The sequence below is a fragment of the Balaenoptera borealis genome, assembly GCF_965194805.1.
Source record: "Balaenoptera borealis genome assembly, chromosome: 8".
NCBI lineage: Eukaryota > Metazoa > Chordata > Mammalia > Artiodactyla > Balaenopteridae > Balaenoptera > Balaenoptera borealis.
In genome coordinates this window covers 30,733,915-30,753,780 of record NC_138865.1, presented here as the reverse complement: position 1 = coordinate 30,753,780, position 19,866 = coordinate 30,733,915, and the positions used below count along the sequence as shown (strand labels likewise).

The 19,866-nt window shown below is 41.1% G+C and overlaps 1 protein-coding gene across 20 annotated transcripts in view; it reads right to left on the bottom strand.

Moving 5' to 3' along the window:
- Positions 1-19,866, bottom strand: part of LOC309634348 (contactin-associated protein-like 3) — a 181,428-nt gene that overhangs the window by 31,472 nt on the left and 130,090 nt on the right. For 14 of the 20 annotated variants that reach the window (XR_014248004.1, XM_082404288.1, XM_082404294.1 and 11 more), the window contains one exon: positions 8,836-9,029. Coding sequence is in view for 15 of the 20 variants with exons in the window: in XM_082404288.1 (XP_082260414.1) it covers positions 8,836-9,029 (194 nt within the window). In the remaining 5 variants the exon portion in view is untranslated. Of the gene's footprint in view, positions 1-7,768; positions 8,166-8,835; positions 9,030-19,866 lie in introns of those variants that run through there. The other 6 variants (XR_014248002.1, XR_014248005.1, XR_014248006.1 and 3 more) reach the window with 2 other exon arrangements.

Below are 19,866 nucleotides of genomic sequence, written 5' to 3'. Positions count from 1 at the left end.
TATCTCTAATAACACCACTTCTGGAACTACTTCATTCCAGGAAAAGTAAAACTGTAATTTGTAAGATGTCTCAAGAGTTGCTATTTATCCTGCTGCATATTTAAAATTCTACTCACCACCACACCCCTCCCTCCCAACCTGATAACACCTGGCAATTCAAATGAGCAAAATCGTTACTTTTGCAAAGCAATAAAGTAGGTACAAAGGATATCGGGATAAACAAGCTGTAGTCCCTGATGCCAGAATTGATGTGAAATAAGCACGAGGTGAATAAATATGGCAAAAGAAAAGTAATACTTGAGAAATAAAAATGAACAATCCTAGGAGTAGAAAAAGAAGGGCGTGTCTACACAATTTTAGTACAGAGTAAAAGGGATTTGAGTGAAGGTTTTCAAGTTGGGAAGGATTGTAATCGACAAATGGAAGGAAGGACGCTCCACACCCACCGAATGCAGCTGGCCCTGGCAAGAGGCAGTTGTTACTGGATCCTGGGTTTCCAGGGACCCATCGGCTACTTTGTGGTAGCAGCTCAGGTGTCTCATTCACTTCTCTGCCTCAACCTTTTCAGCTGCTCTGAGAGTTTTCGACAGACCAAATCCAGCTTTTATCTCTATTGTCACTGAGACCTGCAATGAAGGGCAAATGGAACCACCTCTCTCTCAGGTTCAGTAGGGCATCGTCCTTGTACAACTTTGTGGGGAAGAAGTGTTAAGCCTCTTGTTACACTTAGGCTTGGCACCGAAAGCCTCCCATCACACAAGCAGCATCACACAGTTGGCTAAGTTTTCACTTAACTAACCATCTGGGTTGAGGTCTGTTTGAGAACAGCAACTTTTCCTTAACTCAATCTAACAACTCCTTATCGAGAATCTGTAATAGGCCTGGCCCTCTGAGGAGATTAATCCCTGACCTAATGGCTCTCAGAGCCCAGAAGGGGGAGACATGTACAGAAAATTCAACTGTGGTCCACAATGGTAAGTGCAATCAACAAGACTGTCCATGGTACAAAGTCACTGCCTCGGGGATCAATGCGCTTGACGTAATGAGGTGAATGGTTAGGAAGGAGAGGGCCGTGTCCCTGACAAGGCCAAGTACATGGAAGAGATCGATACAGAATCATTGAAATGCTGCTCCTATTCTGCCCAAAACCACCCAGTCTCAGAGCCAAACTTGAAATCGGCAAGCCTGGAGCTGGCACAAGCCTCAGACAGCCAAGGCACACTCTGCAGACCCTTCTTTGCAACCTCTTACCTGATGTGGTAGGATGGACCCTTCTTTGCAACCTCCTACCTGATGTGGGGCTTGGCTCTGTTGAGTCATCAACTCATTAGCAATAAATGTATTAACCTAGACCTGAAATAAACCAACATATATTTAAATGACTGAATTAGCAGGAATCTCTGTCAAGAGAATTTCTGCTCCTTCTACCAATAGAGCTTCACACTTAGCAGAGTGTCTGCTTCCTTACATACAAACCCTCCTTATCTGAGTCCAGTTTTTCTTATTATGATTTGACACTGTTCTTATCCCTCTTTATTCTGAAACTACACAGTCATATGATCTTTCTATTTATACCAAGTAAACGTAATTCTTTTAAACCTGAATCCAATATTCTTTAGTAATTTGATTATGCAATATTTCAAACATCCCCCCCAAAACAGATATGCATGTACTGATAATCTAGATTTATTTTAACAAGGTAAATATTTTGCCATATGTGCATCAGCTCTTTCTCTTAAATAAATGAAGTGGTGCAGGTATAACAAACAGTCCCCTTCCCAACCCCCATGTATTTCCGTGTCTTTTTTCTGCCCTGCAAATTCGGGGTCACCTTTGTTGCTCCCTTAGAGCACTGTGAGACTGTTGTGAATCTTTCAATACAATATTAATTAGCCTTATTAATTAGTCTACTTGGTGTTCTAGGTTGGAAATGATCTAAAGAAGAACAAAGGTTCAAACGATTTGCTATGTCTATTTTATATTCATTTAAGGACCTACTGCTACCTATTAAATAGAATTATTTATACTAGAACTTATGTTTATTTCAAGTAATTTCTTTTCTTATTTTTCTCAAATATATTTTGCCAGTCCTTTCCTAGAAGAATGCCTTTTTCACACAAAGGGCCTGCATAGGAAGAAAAATGCACTTAAATTCTAAGTTGAATTCAATGCATTTTGAATAACAATTTCCATCTTAAATTCATAAAGGATATAACTTCTGAATTAGAGTTCTGATGAGTTTTTAATATGAAGAATAAACTCCTAATGAATGCAGAGTATAGCGATTCAGGAAATATTATAGTTCTCAAAGATAGGACTAACTTTAACCACTTGATTGTTATTCACTGATAACAATGAGAAAATACCTGGGCTCCGCCCCCCTAGGTTGGTGACTATCAGGGAGAAAGAGGGTGTCTTGCAGTCAGAGGGCACTGGAGCAAGCTTCCTGAGGCCCTGTTACAGAGAGCATCACCTGTTCAGGCTAACACGTGCGTGGGATAAGCTGCATCCTAGAGCAGGCGGCACAGTCTCCTCTGATCCAGGCAGCTGGAGGATAGTTAAGGGGCAAAACAATTTCCCCCACAGATGGGACTTGGTTCATCCCAGTCAGTGCTTCTCACAATCTAGCTTGTACTGGAATCCCCTGCTCATCTTGTTAAAATGCAGATTCTATTCAATAGGTTGGGGTGGGGGCTGAGATTCCATATTTGTATCAAGATCCCAGGTGATGCTGCTCGTCCGTAGGTTACATGTTGAGTAGCAGGACTCATAGCAATCTAGGTCCTTTAATTCATAGAGAAAAAAGGAAGGTGAGGAGTAGAAAGATAAGATGTATAAGAAGAGGAAAGCAGAGAAATAGAAAAGAAAGCAAAAGGTCATGGAGAGAGAGTGAAAGAGAGAGAGAGAGAGAGAGACAAAGAACAGGAAATTTGATAATATGGCCCTCCCAGCATCCCTCCCTTCTAAGTGCCCCCATTAGGGTGGACATCAAGTCTTTACATCGCCCCACCCCCCAATCCAAGGGCTTCGGTGCTAAGTGTAGGGTGGCCTGGGAGCCGTCCTGATCAGATCAGCTCTTCACAGGTAGTGAGATCTGAGACTCCCCTCAGCCAGAGCCAAGTAAGTCCGAGCATTTCCTCAGATTTTTGAACCAATATAGGAAAATGAATGCCAGAAGCTAATCCACAGAAGGCACAGGGCAGGGCTGCCTCTTAGTTACAGCCATTCCAGAGACCCAGCTAAATCCTCCCCTTCTCCGTGTGGTCGGATTCCCAAATTACCTAGACTGATTCAAGTTGATTTTCTAGAATTTGTAGCAATACAGATAGAAGAGGGATATAGGGGAAAATGGAGAGAGAAGAGAGAAATAAGGAGAAAAGTATGTAATGAAAGGTGAAAAAATAGATAAGGAAAGAATAGAAGGATAGAGGAGAAGAGGGAGAAATAGTAAGGAGCTGAGAATGAAGACAAAGTATTGATAAAATAGAAGAAAAAACACCCAGGAATTGCAGGAGGAAAGGTCCCCATGGCCAATAGGGACCCAGTGGTCCCTGGGCCAGATAAGCCTCAACAGAGGACACCATTGCAGTGGACACCATTAGGCACGGTCTCCCGAGAGGAGAGGTGGGTATTGGCCTGGCTCTCACTGAGTCAGCCCATTGTTCCCAAACAACTGGAACGGGGAGGGAGAAGAGACAGAGTCAGGGCAGGCAGGTGGTCTGGGAAGGACAAGGCTTGCTATAGGGTCCCAAGAAGACCAAATAGGTGCCCAGGAGGGTGGTGATGGAGCTGCCCCAACACCCCTCTAGAATACTGCCAGCGCTCTAGGCTGCCCACTCACAGACCTCTCCTGCCCACCAAGGATGCTCACAGACCCAGACTCAGAGCAGGACAGTGGTTGGCGCCCACACCTCTCCCCAGCCCGGTCCAGAGGCCCCCAGGGAGCTCAGAGCTCACATTAGCTTGCAGGTAAGAATCCTGGTTCGCAAGGGCTGCCCCACAAAATTCTTGTAATGAATCTCAGAGTCACAGTAGATTGATGTAAGTGTTGGCTGACATATTCTCAGGGAAACAGTAGAAACTCAACATTAGTGAGCTCTGTCAGTGACCACCGATCTGCTGCACTGCTCACTGCACTGCTGGTCTATGATCCTCAGCGTCCTAAGACTCTGGCCACTTCCTGATTTAGTTGGGCTGAAGCTGCAAACTCATCTTCTAAGTCCTATGGACGTTTAGCACCAAGCTTGGTCAAGCCACCTGGTTTACTAAATGACCGATATAAACCATGATTGTTCACATCGTATAGGAAATGCACCCCTTCTAAACTTGTTCAGTGATACTTCTTCCACTACATTTCAAGTGAGGACATTTACTCTGCACATCAAAAGAGTTTGTATGTCCTGAGATGTAGTGCATTCCTTGGTGAGAGATGGTGATGCCTTTTCTGTCATGTAAGACACATGCCTATATTTCCATTTAAATAAAACCCTTTTGGAATGTATTTCACAGATCTGAGTATTTGTTTAATTTTTTTGGTTATTTTCACATAGAAATCCAGTTCAGCCATGGAAGCAGTCACTCATTAAGAAAAAATATTAAAGTGGAACATATCACCAGTGAAGAACATAATTTCTTTTTTTAAGAAAGTCAATTTGGATAACTAACCTTCAATAACTGGACCTGCAGTCCTCAAATCCCTTAGTAAAAGACTTTGTGGCCAGCCATGTCTCAATTTCATAATTTTGAGAATTTAGAGAGGTATACCTTGCATGTCACATATTAATTAATATTCCATGGCAAACATGTGGCAAAGCATATGGACAACTTGCCCAAAGTAACATAAGTAAAGATCTTCTGTCTTATTACCATCTCATGTCCATTTTCAGTAAGGAGTTAGGATTGACCTTTTTCTGAGAGTTTTCGGAATTTGGAAAGAGTTAACATGTATTAGCGGACAGAGTTAGCACAGACAGCAGATAGACCCAGAAGAACAAGAAAAGTCACTTAAAATAATTATGACAGGGAGAACATCCACAAAACTTTTAAGGCCAGAGAAGGAGTGCTTGATTTGGACTTTCTTATAAAAGTAGAAGGAGGCTTCCTGAGAAGAAAGCCAATACACAGTCTTTCTTGCTGGGGGTCAAGGTTACATCAGCGAGGCCACAAGCTGGGGACAGTGCTGTGGGTGACAGCTACACTAGTGATGGCGGGGCAGCAGCCTCTCAGGGGGGACACCTGTGACACACCAACTGCAAGCAGGTGCTCAGATACCCCTGCAACATGACTTCATATGACTCTGGAAAACATCTTCAGATCCAATGAGAAATGTGTTTGCTAGGAAAGGATACCAAATGCAGAAAGAAAAAAAAAATCAGAGATGTATAAATACAGTGGGGTGGGCAGAAAGGCCTCAAAGATGTCCAGGCCCTAAAGAAAGGAACTGTGAATATGTTACTTTGCATGGCAAAAGGGACTCTGCAGATGGGATTATGGTTAGGAAGACTGTCCTGGATTACCCAAGTCGATCCAGTCTAACCACAGGAGCCCTTAAAGTAGAGGACTTTCTCCAGCTAGAAGAAGAGGAAATCAGAGAGGTGCAGCAGAAGGAGAACAAGAACAAAGAGCGATTTAAAGATGAAAGGGACTTGACCCGCTGCTGCAAGAACAGGCCACACAGAAAGCATAAGGGATGTGGGAAACCTCTAGGAGCAAAGACCAGCCCCCAGCTGGCAACCTACAGGAGATCAGTGTCTCAGTCCTACACCCACAAGGAAGTGAGTGAGTGTGTATGCAGAAGCATCAGGAGGGCAGTCCTGACTGCTGCCCTCTGAAAGGCCTGCTTGCAAGGCTGGCCCATTCCCAAGACTCTAATGATAAAGGTGGCTTACTGTGCCTAATGTTTGTTCAAACACTGTGGTTCATACTCAATACCTGCCTTCCTTCTGGGAGCCTGGGATTTTGTTACATGCAAGGCAGAGGGTGCCTACATGACCAGCCCCCAGTACATGAGCTCAGCTGGTTGGTTATATTCCATGTGGGTTTCTATAACTCACTGTTGGGGGATTAAGCTAGTCCCGTATGACTTCCCTGGGAGAGGACTGTAGAAACCTGGGCCTGATTTCCTCTGCGCTTCACCCCAAGCACCCTCTTCCTTTGCTCATTTTGCTCTGTGTCCTTTCACTGTGCTAAATCATAGCTGTATGACTACACACTGGTCCTGTGAATCCTCCCAGCAAATCATGGAACCTGGGGAAGGTTCTGGGAATCTCCAGACACCTTGAAGGACAAGTCTTCCCCAGAGCCTCCAGGAAAAATGCCTTAAGCAGAGAACCCAGCCAGGTCTACTGTACTTTAGACCTACAGAACTATGACATAATAACTCTGTCTTGTATTAGGTCACTAAATCCATGAAAATGTGTTAAAGCAGTGATAGGAAATTAAGTAAATGGCACCATGAAGAAACATATTACTTTCACTAATGAAGAGTATAATATCTCAAGGACATTTTTTAAAATCTTAAATTCATTCTCAAGTTAACATCAGCAATTCATATCTAAAACAACCACGTGAAGAAGGGGTAGAACCTCTGGTAAGGTGTATGGTTGATTTTTAAGAGCAGCTGACATTTTGTGAGAGGTCTGGAAAGCAGCCAAACCAGCCCAATCTTTTTAAAGAAACTGTGAGGATAATGTCAGAATCATCCACTAGTGTGATTTACTGCTGTCAATGCCAGTTGTGTATAGTCGGGCCCAGATTAGGAGATGAATTCACTTAACCCACGGTGGTGCACGCAGAAGATGTGAGGATCTTCCACTCATTCGTTTTAATTCAGCAAACATTTACCAACGTGCTCGGCCCCAGGCACCAGGAAGTGCTGGGGACACAGGGAGGGATGCAAGCTCAGCAGGAGTGTAAGGCAGGCCACTTTACCCATGTTTATTGTGTGATAGGATGGATAGGATTGAGGGGTCCACTTCTGTCCTCACCTGCATGATCTAGGGTTAATAATGCCACTATATTCTTGACCCTACTTCCCCAAGGGTGCCTGACCTTTAAAGAAATCAGCAGAGGGTGATGCTTACATATGATTCCTCTCCAACCTGCTTAACTAAAAACAAGAATTGTTAGAGTTGCTCAATCAAATGGGATTGGAGCGGGGCGAAAATATGAACCTTAATTAATACAATGAAGAATAAGTAGGCATTAACTATTAGTTAACTAATTTTGAAAAATAATATTTAATTTTGAACAAAAGTTCTCTATGTAAGTAGATGTTTCATTAAGCTTTAACTCACTTAAGCAATATTGACCTTAACCCTGCTTTGGACTTGGTGTTCTTAGAATAAGCACAACATTAATATCTGCTTCGGATCATACACATGGCAATTACTTGTTTGGAAACCTTAGGTCAGCCAGCCCTAAAAACACTCACATAGCCCTTCCCACTTTGTTCTTTTATCTAGTATTAGACAACTAACTAGTTTTTCTTGATTCAATTTGCATCAACATTTATTGACTAACTAATAAAAGCTCCAGGGATAAGAAATTAAGTAGACCACAATCTATTAAGTTATAATAAGTTACAGAGTTCTAAGGAAATTCAAATGAGGGCCGTTTGTTACACAACGAATATTATCATTTTGTTGCCTGTTACTTTTATAGATAAGCTATGTGCTAAGACATAACGGCTTTTTAGCTGACAATTTTCTTCTTACTCTGACAATTAAGAAAAAAAATTTCTTAAGTTATACAACATTCTTAGCCTAAATTAAATGGAAGATACACTGTGTATTTTTTATTGTGGTAAGATATACATAACAAAAAGTTTAGCATTTTAGCCACTTTTAAGTGTACAGTTCTGGACATTAACATTCACATTCTTGTGCAAACATCACCACCTTCCATCTCAAGAACTTTTTCATCTTCTCAAACTGAAACTTTGTCTCCATTAAAACACTTACAGTCCATTACTCCCTTCCCCTGGCTCTTGGCAACCATCTAAATTATATTTTTAAGAAGAAGAAAAAAGTAATTTCTTCTCCACCTGATGAATCTTCTTCAGGCCACACCCCATCAGCCAATTGCAAACCTGCTGCAGACCTTTACAACACTCTACTTTTAGAGCTTCTCATTCAGAGCAGACTGTGATTTAAAGATATGAAATGCTAAATATAGAATAAATTACATAAATTTTAATATTCAAAAAGTTAAGCAAACAAAATTTAATTCTTCTAAAAGAAGCATGGATATGTAATCAGAAGTAGAAACTATGTCACTGATGTAAAATAGTTATGATTCCAAAGAATCCTAGGGATCTATTGTCCATAAATTACAAGGGGCCACATGGTGCGCAAGTTCCTGTTGGAGCAGGAACTCAACATATCCCTCAACAAGTCCTCCACAGAGAGACTCTCCATTACATCTATTTTTACATGTTCAGGGTCTTTCAGAAATTTCAGTTTATCAGAGGGCACAGAGAAAATGAATTCGCTTTATTTAAAAATGCTGAGGCAATATAAACTATTGTGTTTGTTATCAAACAAAAATAAAATCAGTCGTATGTGACTTATTTATTCCTTAGACTCCACACTATTTAAAGGAAGAATGGGAAGACATTTTCAATATTTCGCTACATTATAAAATTGTTTTACTTATTTCATAAATTAGCCATGGACGGTGTCTTCTGGAACGTCACATGTGGCTTACATTCAGTGGAAACACTTTCAAGTAACTTAGGAGGCTCTGGTTCTATACTTGATCTGACAGATGGGCAGCAACATGCAGTAACTGGCATAATTCATCCTCCGACAGACTGCTTTTCAATAAAGCACATACCCAGATGCTTTCCTCTCGTCGATATTGCTTCCAGTTCCTCCCGCCATCGCTGAACATCAGGAGGTAGCTGGTCACCCAGTCGGAGCTCCCGTGTCCTCCCTGGGTGGCCACAGCTGTGACCTCCATTCTTTCTCCAAGGTCAATCTGCAGCCACTGGTATTTATTTGACACAAGGGGAGACCAGCCACCAGCTCCTTTTTGTGGGAATAAAAAGAAGAAAACCGTTAAAGACAGAGAAATCTTTGAAATCTATATTAACCTGTAAGAATGGGGTCATAAATAAGATTTATGAAAATCATAGTTTCAAATTCTGCATTATATAATGCCTCAGAATTTTACAAACACACTCACATACACATACACAAACACAACATAAAAACACAGGTTAAATGTAAATGGATGAAGCCTATATTAATTTTGTTTCTTAGTTCATAACCCCTGACTCTCTGGTATTGGGGTGTCCCGCTAAGTGAAATTGCTTAATGTAATAGGTGGACAACTAAACACCATGCCATTACATCAGTGCTTGGAACTAGTGTCGTTACTGGCTTCAATGCATGACTTGCCCTTTGTTGGACATAAACAAAGGGCAAACTTTCCTTTGTTGGAAAATAACAAACTTTCCTTTGTTGGAAAATAAAGCTAGAAAACCTTAATTGTGGATTCCCAGCATGAGGAAGTACAATGTTGAATGTTGGGATAACAAAGATGGCTATGGCATAGCCCTACACTCATGGTGCTTACAGACTCATAGGAGAAGCAGACATTTCAAAGAACGATTTGAAATGCAATATGGGAGGGGTGGAGGTGAAAGTGATTTCTGTGCAGGGAGGGAGAGTTCTAAAAAGTCAGCAAGGAGGGTGAGCGAGAACCCAGAGGAAGTGAATGGGGAGGAGTTTCTCAGGTATTCAAGACAATAGGCACAGAGTGGAAATTACTGTGCTTTGTTTTCTCCAGTGCCTGTGAGACACCGAAGAATTAGGGATATCTGTGAATGTATTATTGATATATTTTGTTCTTCTAGTTTAACAGAAACATGAGTTTTGAATTTGGATTTAGATGTCATATTAAATTTTCTGAATTTAAATTATTATGCAATATAAAAATTGGGAAACAGGTTTGAAATGCATTCTGGAACTGATATTTTGCTAATTATCCATGTCTAGAAAACACAGTGTCATGTAAACAGTCCCTAACACAAAAAAACTAGCTTTAAAAACAATTTTCCCCATTGTCCTGACATCTAATTGGAGGCTCTCATAATAAGGTCTGACACTTTAGACAACATTTATTATCTTTTTTATTAGGGGCTATTATTAACATCCATGTCCTGTTTACAAAAGCTGTTACGACCAAGTACATGTCAGGAGGTGTGTGACATGGTTACAAGACAGCTCAAAGGAAAATGGAAGTGGAGCGCTTACATCAGGGTGTGGAGGTGAAACTAGCAAGTGGGCACATCTGTTGCTTCACTATGTCCTCTGCTAACGGCACTACGTGTATAACCCTTAGCAAAATTGAAAGCTTACAAATTCTTTAAAACTCAAATTCTTTCTAAGATTTCCTCATTTCCTGCAATCTTTATTCCAAAATTCCAAAATTTCCTCTCAACCACAAGCACAATGTCTTTTCCTTTGATCCACGTCTTAAACGTGCCACAACTCTGGCTGTTCTGTAATGCATTATTAAACTTTTTATTTTGAAATAATTTCAGATTTACAAATGAGTTGCAAAGATGGGATAGGGAGTTCCTGTCTACTTTTTACTCAGTGTGTCCTAATGTTAATATCTGACATCACCATGGTATTTTGATCAAAACTAAGCTATTAACACTGGTACAATGGTAACAAAATGACAAACTTTCTTTTGATGTCTCCAGTTTTTCCACTAACTCCCTTTTTCTGTTCCAGAACCCCACATTGCATTTAGTCACCTTGTCTCCTTAGTGTCTTCCAACCTGTGATAGTTTTCAGTCTTTCTTTGTCTTTAATAACAAGATTGATCACCACCCAACACCTCCCTGCTACTTCTACTGATTTGTGCAAAGGTCCCATCTAATGTTTGATGAATGCTAAGTCCTTCTGGGTTCTAGCTGAGGGTTAACTAACAGTCCCAAGTAACATTACTCTGCAACTGCCTGTAATTTTATAATAATTGCCAAAAGAAGTCAGAAATTAGGTGTTGGCATTTAGCTGATCATTTTAACTTAAAGGTTCTACATTTGAAGTTTTATATGAATCAGTTTCAATCTCTGCGAAACTGCTAAATGTCCTGTATTCTTAGTATCAAGGTTGTAAAGAATGTACTGAAGATAACTTCTTCTTTTTGCATTTCACAATCTTTCTCTGTCATCTTTAATCTCTCTTGAAGCGGGAAGTATCATCAACACGGGTACCACATGGACAGAAATGCAACAGAGTAAAAAGCGTCAGCATGCTTCCAGCATCTGCCCTGGGACCAGCCTCTCCCACAGATGATGCAGCCACGTCTCTGTCAACCACTCTTCACCATCTGCTGGTAATCAACCTTGAACATTTCATATTCCTTACCTGTGGTGAGAAGGTGCTACTGGTATGCAAATTAAGCTATGTGATTAAGTAGGTACTCTGATAAAGTAATGAAACTGCAGAATTCCCTGTGCTGCAAAGCAATTCATTTCAGCTGGGTAACACAGCCACGGCGTAATCCCCAGACCCCTGTAGGGTGATGATGCTGAATTACTGTGCATTCGCCCATGCACGCAGTCCACCGGGGTAGATGCCCTTTTTTCTAATGACTGGAAAAAGTGGGAAATGCACAAATGTAACCTGAGGACTGTTAGGGAGCCCCGAACAGTTTTACTGACGGGTAAGGGAGATCACTGTTCTGTAATGGAAAACAAAACAAAATACACTGAAACAACATTAAAGTGGGTACGCTTGAGCACAGCCGCCCCACCAGCTCTTAGCTGCAGAGCAGTGGTTCTGAAACTGATCAGCCTGCATTATTCAATGTTGCGAATCTTCAGTAAATTCCCCCTGGGAACCAACACCCCCTGAAACAGAGCCCAGGGATTTGCAATTACTGTTTTGGAGTCACCAGCGCTGAACCCACAAGAAAGGCACTTGCCCTCCCACCCAGCTCTTCCCCTGACCACACCACAGACTGTCTTTTTCCATTGTCACCGTCCTGTCTCCTGCCTCAGCCCCTTAGTTGAATAAAGTGTCACAATTCATACAAAGGAAAACATGTCCAGAGGGTCTGACTTGCACAGAACAAGGTTCCACAGCTTAGGACACTGAACACAAAACATCCCTCCCAGCAAAGTGTGATAGGTATGCTTTAGGGCTGCAATGAGAATTCAACAAGAAGCTGTGTTAGAGCATCTAGCACAATACTTTCTCTCCCATACACGATCGCAAGACGGGAGACAGTCATGGTGAAAGAGGGGTGACATCCAGAGTGTGGGGCATTGCAGTCTTTTCATTACTGAATGGCCCGTTACCTGCCACTTTATACTAGATAAAGGAGAGAAAATGAGGAAAGCCAAAACTTGTCACAAGCATGTGATGTGTTCAGGACCCTCCCTGATGCTCTAAGTGCTACCTCACAACTCCTCCATGCACCCGGCAAGTGGGACGGGTGTTACAGTCTCTGCTTTGCAGACAAGCAAAAAACAATCATTTTAGGTTCGGGTGAGGGTATTTTATTAAAGCTTAGCTCCCTTTTCATTCTCTACCCCTTCTAAGAACATATCCCTGCGATTTGTCAGTTATTCAGTATTGTTTGCTTATCAATACCAGACTGTCTTTTATATTGATATACTGGCAGATATATTGGAAGGTTTCTGTCTCTAGTTATCCCTGTGTGGTTGTTTCCCCCCCCCTTTCGTTGGCTCAGACACAGGCAGTGACTTGTGTCTTTGGGGAGAGGAAAGGCTGAACAGGAAACTCTCAGCTAGGGCCTTAATTATTCTGGTCACTGATCAAGATGAAAATGACCCCTGCCCCTGGTGGCCACGGGGCATGCACTGTCATAATGAGTGTCAGCTTTGTGCAGAGGGGGAAATTACCCAGAGGTAGAAATTACCCAGAGTTGAAAAGGAGAATAGCTCATGCCTTCTTCAAGTTGGAACAAGGTCCAGAGCAGAAAGATACCAAAGGGAGCAAAGTCAAGTGGGATAATCTGAAGTGAACAGACTAACCTATCTCCAGGGCATCTAAATGTCAAGCAAGTAAATGGCTAAATTGAAATTGTAACCAAGGGAAGTTTCCCTCCAAGATCTCCATTACATTGTCTCAAATGGGAGCTCATCAAGCTCTGTGTATTTCTTTCCTCTCTTAAATGTATCTTAATTCACAGAAAACTCATTCCAGATTCCAGGCGGGGCTGGGTGAGTGGGGAGAGGGTGAGATAAGCAGGAGTAACAGATGTTCCCAGGAAAAAGGGGCCATAGGGCGGCAGGCCCTGGGGATGCTCCCTGACCATCCCACTCAGAGATCTCTGGGATTTATATATTGGTGTTTTTGTCACAACCCTGCCTACATTGCTGAGGGAAATTTAAGCATTTGCTCCAGCTCTGATTTCTTAAGGAGCAATTCCAACTATCTACATATACCATTTCTGGCTATCAGGATGTAAAAATTGCAGAAATCCTCCCTCTGGACCTGTCTAGGTAACCTCTGATTCCCTTTCTGCTGTGCTTCCTGCAGTCTGCTAGCAGCCTGAGCAGGAGACAACAGGTAGTTTTCCAAAAAGTGTATCCATAATGAAAAAATCACACAGAGCTGCCTAATTGTAAAACAGATTCCTGTACTAAATGCAGACATACCCTATAATGGTTTTGTAAACAGACAATTTAAAATTAAATAAAAAATAAGTGTATACTTGTTAATTTGTGATTCAAATTAAATGCCAGTGATATTAAAGAAAAAAAGTACAGTGTGACTGTTCACACGTGACTCCCTTAAGTTCTGTGTGCAGTGTCCCGAGGGACAACTTTCAATGCCCTTGGCAATTAACATTCATCGCTGCAGCTCTTTCTGCATAAAATAAACAAAAATCCATTGCTACTGTGTGTTTTGTTTTGCTTCTCTCATAGACACTCCTGACCAAGTTTTAAAGAAACACACAGTAGAGAGGCATTCAGATCTGAACTGATCTCAGGCTTTGCAGTTCTTATGTGTTTGAAGTTCTGTATTGACAAGACTATAAGATGATTTTGCTCATTTCTCACCTTAGAAATAAAATACGAATTGCCCAGCAAGCCTATAAACCATCCGAACATGTGCTAAATACCTCATGCATGACTGAATAAAATGTATGACCAAGTTTATTTGTGCATCTCCCGTGAAATCTTCATGTTTATGAGAGATGCAGCTCTGAGATCTGGTCTAATTCTATAAAAGCATCATTGTGCATCTTTCAGAGGCCCCCTCAGTTATTCAGAACAGATATGATTCCAGATCATTGTTGAGGCCACTCAGAATAGCTGCATCTCCCTCTGATATGTAGAGAGCAGTGGGGAATCCAGGATGCCCAGAAGGGCAGGAGGCCAGGCGCTCTGCTCCAAGGCCCCCACCACTTCCCAGGGACACACCGTTACTCTTCTTAAGGCAAGAGCTCCTTTTTCTTTTTAATTAAATTCAGTGTAGGATCATGTCAGGAAATGCAAGGGTGACATGCTTAGAAATAAAACCATGAGTACTAAATTATCCATCCATACTTGACTGCTCAGTTAGCCAGAAGCCTTTGGAAAAAAAGTCCATTGATGGTAAAACTTACCATTTTCTTTAGTGATGTTATGTAGCTGAATTCATTACAATTTGTAAGCACACTGTGGAAGCCTTGGATAAAAAGAGATATGTACAGACGAGCTGCTATACAAAATAGAGTAGTAAAATGAGAATGCAAAAAGGATGAGGTCTAAGCATCACAAAATGTAAATACTACTGACAAAGGTGCATTTTTTTGGGGTGTAGGCATTCATCCCCAGCAAAGTATGGCATTATTTTGTGTCGGAGAAAAGCCTGCTCCACTGGATTTCCTTGGAGGAAACATGGCAACAAGGGAAGAGTCTACTGCAAGGATCACAGGACAGAGAGAACAGGGAACCCCTGAAATACCATCTTCCAGTCAGCCCCTAGTCCAGAAGCTCCTCATTAATGTTCAGAGCAAAGGTGGGAGTAGCTGACCACAGGGTCCACTGAGATATTCCATTAGCCTTTGTCACTGGCTGTGGCCTTCCTGGACCAGTCTCTGTGCCACAAGTTAAACCAGAAGTTCAAGACTCCTGTGTGCTTTGATCATTAGTGATCCCAGATGCCTCATGAAAGGTTGCTAATTGAACCTCACCCCTTTGGCAGGATTGAAGGTCACCTCACTTGGTACGTCTTTCATCAGTGACTCCAAACAAGAAAAAGGGACTATCCCTACAAGAGGCAATGTAATTGCATTGGATGAGTAAAGCAGTATGTAATGGGATAAAATATATCTCCATAGGGATGCCAATAATATTTATTAAAAGTGGAGTACACAAAGACATCATGGTGTATGTCAAGGATACATACTGTTAAATAAATAACGTTCATGAACATTTCTGTATATTATACATGATGTAAAAGTGATTACTTTGGAAAAGAACAGAGTGGAATTTGCTAGACAACTATTTTTGAATTTGGATAGTGCTTAGAAGGGCTTCCACATACCTTTTGGGAAGTTGCCAAGTACGTCATAGGCAGTACTTACTCTTGGAAAAATACTATGGCAAAATTGTGGCCACCATAAGATACTTACTGGGCAGATTATAAACACAGACATAATTTTGCAAGGATAAACTGTTGTGTTTTTCATTCCTCTCCGGTAAATCCTGTTAGCCAGTGATCATTATCCCATGAAGCCCTAGAGAAGCCAGGGAGGGCAAAAACCAACTGAGAAAATAGGAAACAGGACGTGTGATGTCTCCCTCTTTGGCAGGAAGAAGAGATGGGAACCCAGACGATCGTGGGAAAGAGAGGAAATGGAGGAAGGGTAAAAGGTGGTGGGAGGGTGATTCAGACACCTTGCTCAGGAGCGAAGTCCCAGGGGGATCAGAAAAGTGAGAGGAATAAGCAAGCTGTGGAAAGGCTTTGTCTTGGCTTCCATTTGGAATTTTGGGAGATCACCTTGTAGGGGGCTGTGTAGTCATTACTAATGGTTGCCAACTATTTCCCTTCTTCTACCTTCCAGGCACTTAGAGGATTGCGATTTCCACGCCCCCTGGTGGTTGGGTGAGGCTATGTGACCAGCTCTGGCCAACAAGCTTTGAGTGGAAGTGATAGGTTTCTTCTGGACTAAACTGCCAGGACAAAACCATTTGACGATCTTTTTCCCCTTGGCATGGTGAACCAGACTGCCCACAGGCCATCAAAAGGGGGCACAGAAGTGAGATGAGAGTCTGACTGGATCTGAACAGGTCAACTTGGCAAAGGCAAATTAAACCTGTAACCAAGGCTGCTCAGGCTGGAAACCAAATGAGACTCATGGTCAGGCTTCAGGGAGGCAAGAAGTGACATCGCAAAGATCCCGGAAGGGACAATGACCTGTTCCCTGGGAACACGGTCTTACCAAGAGGTAAATCCGCCACAGGCTTCAGGAGCAGGTGCCAAGTAACCCTCAGCGTTAAAAGCAGACGAACTCCCTTCAGCAGATAGCAAGGAGCTGAGCCCCAACGTGAGAAGCCCCACCATCCAGCTCCATGAGGGCACCAGCCCTTCTGTAAACCCAAACACTGTCTTGGAAAGAAGCAGGAACAAAGAAATCTGAGCATCCCTGGAAGATGTTCACCCATTCAAAAGAGTCCACTGAATCCAAAAGAGACTGAGGATTGCCTTATTCTGGGGGTAGTGCTATAATTTGGGCTACTTGGTAGAGAGAAATGACAACATTGCCTCCCTGAAGGTTGTTGACAACGCTGAAAAACACGTTTGGTTTATTCTGGTTTGTCTCATCTAGCATCTTAGGTTCTATGGAGGTAACCTGGAGACTCCAGACCTTGAAAAGGACCATGGGAAAATCTGAGCAGATGAGTTCTGTGTGACAACTGTACGGCAGGGTCTGCACGAACCCTGGGATTTGGGGGCTTCTCCTCTCACATGCTACCATCATGCCGTGATTTAATAAAGTTGCCTGGTCACCAAGACAGTGCTCTGTGCTTTAGTACATGGGTGTATTTTACATGGATGCTATTACATTTGGCCTGTCCACTGCACTCAATACCCACAGTTGCATCTGCAGGATCATTTGTTAAGAAAAATCGGAAAAAGAATGTGTCTTGGCCCTAATAGGTCTAAAAACTTTTAGGAAGCACAGATAAACAGAATGAAAAATCTGACATCCAGAGGCAAAAAGTCCCCAGTACATTCATATGCCTTTATAAAAATCTGGTTTGCAAGCCCTTTTATTGCCATCTGAATTGCTCACACTAGTATTTGGGAATACTGACCAGTTCTACCAGGCACGTAGCCTGTGAATAAAAGATAGAAATACTGGAGAACTACGATTTTATGAAAAAATATGAGGGACAATTTTATTATTATAAGATTTGCATCAAACATTTTTGATGTATTCAGTAATATTCTGATTTATATCAGGAGTTGATATACGTCTAGATATTTTAAATTATTATTCACTCTTTCCATTTTCTAACATTTCTTTGTAAAAAACAGTGAATTTTACATCATGGCTTATTTGGGATATTGCAGAGTCCAAATAATCAGACGTTCCAGGTTATAAGAAAATATTTAGTGTCTGATGCCCAGGCCTAAGCATTGTCTCCTAATCGAATCATGTGTATTTATTTCCTGCTAAAACCTGGAGTATTAACTTGTACTAGTAAATGTACTTCCTAAAGTGAGAAATAAATATCTTAACGCTGAGAATTGTTGCTAATATGCTCAGCCATCAATTGTATTGGGAGCATTAGACAAAGTCTTTCCTGGCTCCACCAACACATAAGTCTGTTGTGAGGAAATATGATCAATGTCTCGGTACAGGAAAGGTGAAGAATTACAAAGAGAAAAGAAAACATCCAGTCAGTTCAGCTTGTCTCCATCTACTTTCTGTTTGCAATACACAATATAGTAATCTGATATGCCATTTTTGATCAAGTTAAATTTAAAGCAGTCTCATTTGCACTGTCAGTGATGAGTGGCTTGCCGCATTAGAGGGCGTGATTTTCAGCATCTGGGCCATGAACGGAGTTGTCCCTCTTTCTGGGGATGACTGTTTATGCAAGCACTTTGGGGGAACAAAAAAGGAGAACAAAATGTGTGTACACTTCCTCCTAATCAATCTCAATCAGCTCTGGCCAGACCACTCATCTCACCACCATGCCTGCGGTGACTAAAGAGGACACGTCACGTGGCTAAAAAGAACATGTTATCCGGAGTTGGAAAGCAGCATCTGAAATGCTAAAGCCAGTTTCATGAAGGGTCACCTCCAGTAACAATAATTGTAAAAACAAAAGGTTATTTTCACATGCAAGATCTAGAATGAAAGTCCAGCGTGGTTTACTCTAAGGTAGTTTGTTTACTTTTGGTTTTTTAACTTTTGTTTTGAATAAACTTGGATAAACTGCATAAAGTTCCTTTAGGAGATTTTTGAGAAGAAAAAAATGAAGTCAATATTATAGCATGTTCTTATTTAGAATACACAGATTTCAGCAATCTTGATTTTACATGAGAAATATTAGGTCACTTGTAATTCTAGGAAATATCAATTTAATATTGATGAAAACAAATTCAGCTAATATGAATAGTCAAACCCAATTTGACTGTAAAGATGTAAAGCTTCAAGAACTTTACATTTTTATCTAATGGCATCAATTTTCTTGAATAGGTATATGAATACATGTACGTGTCTGTGTTTTACCCCTTAAAAAAAATCCATCAGTTCAGAAAAATTATACATTCAGGCATTTCCAGTAATTTGTGTTTCTCTGTATAAAAAGGTAAGGTGTATGACCTCAGAGGGGATACTTTGTTAAATGTATTATCTGGAACCCAATCCCAGACTTCAAAATGGGAATGCTAGAGGAACCAGACTAGAAATTTCAAAAGTAAACTCCAGGAGCACTTAGTCCAATGTTGAGTGATGATACTAGCCCATTCCTATCTCTACAATAACCAACACTTCCATTAGGGAGCTCACAGAAAACACTGGCAAACAGGTGGTAACATGCTCAGGAATCATGGTTTTCAAAGATGCAAGGTCTGCATCTCTCTGCTTTGGCCCACCTGTCCCTAGAAACGCCTGGATCCCTCCTAACTTCTCCGCTCATTCCTCTTAATATCCTTCATAGACTTCTTTCTTCTATTTATTGCAAAGTCTTTCCTAAGAAATATCTTACTACTTTTCATAAATTAATAGAAAACAAAATAAATACATAAACTGCATAAGTAAAAAATATGTAAAAGAGAAAACATGAAATGTGCAATAAGTTCTAGTCAATTAATTAACATTTGTTATGTGTTGAATCAGTGAAGTACTTTAAAATCATAAAATGCCTTAAAGTTTGAATTATTTGGCTTTGGGGGGTTAGACAGTGGGTCAAATTTATATATATGCACACACATACAATCAAAAATTATGTATAGACTATTCTCTTACTACCTTTATGTATCAGGTAGATGAATTGATCAGCTGCTATGTATAAAGTTCTTGGTGGAAGCTGTGATATTTGAGACATTTCTAATTCTTCATGAACATTCTAGAAGCGCAATGACTTATGGGCAAAATAAGAAACTAGGGGTGTAAGACAGACCACCCTCTTTAAAACTTCCAAATACTACAACACAGACCAAGGAAATTTTAACCATACAATCAGGGAGTCTAACAGGATTTTCCTCACTAGATCATACACAAAATATTCCAAAAAGCTAAAACTACTATATATGAAGAATCATCGCCCTCATTATATTCATCCACATTTCATACTATCCACATTTTACATCATAATCATCTAAACTAAAGTGAACTAATATGTTCTCCAGCATTTACCAAGGCAAAGGAAAT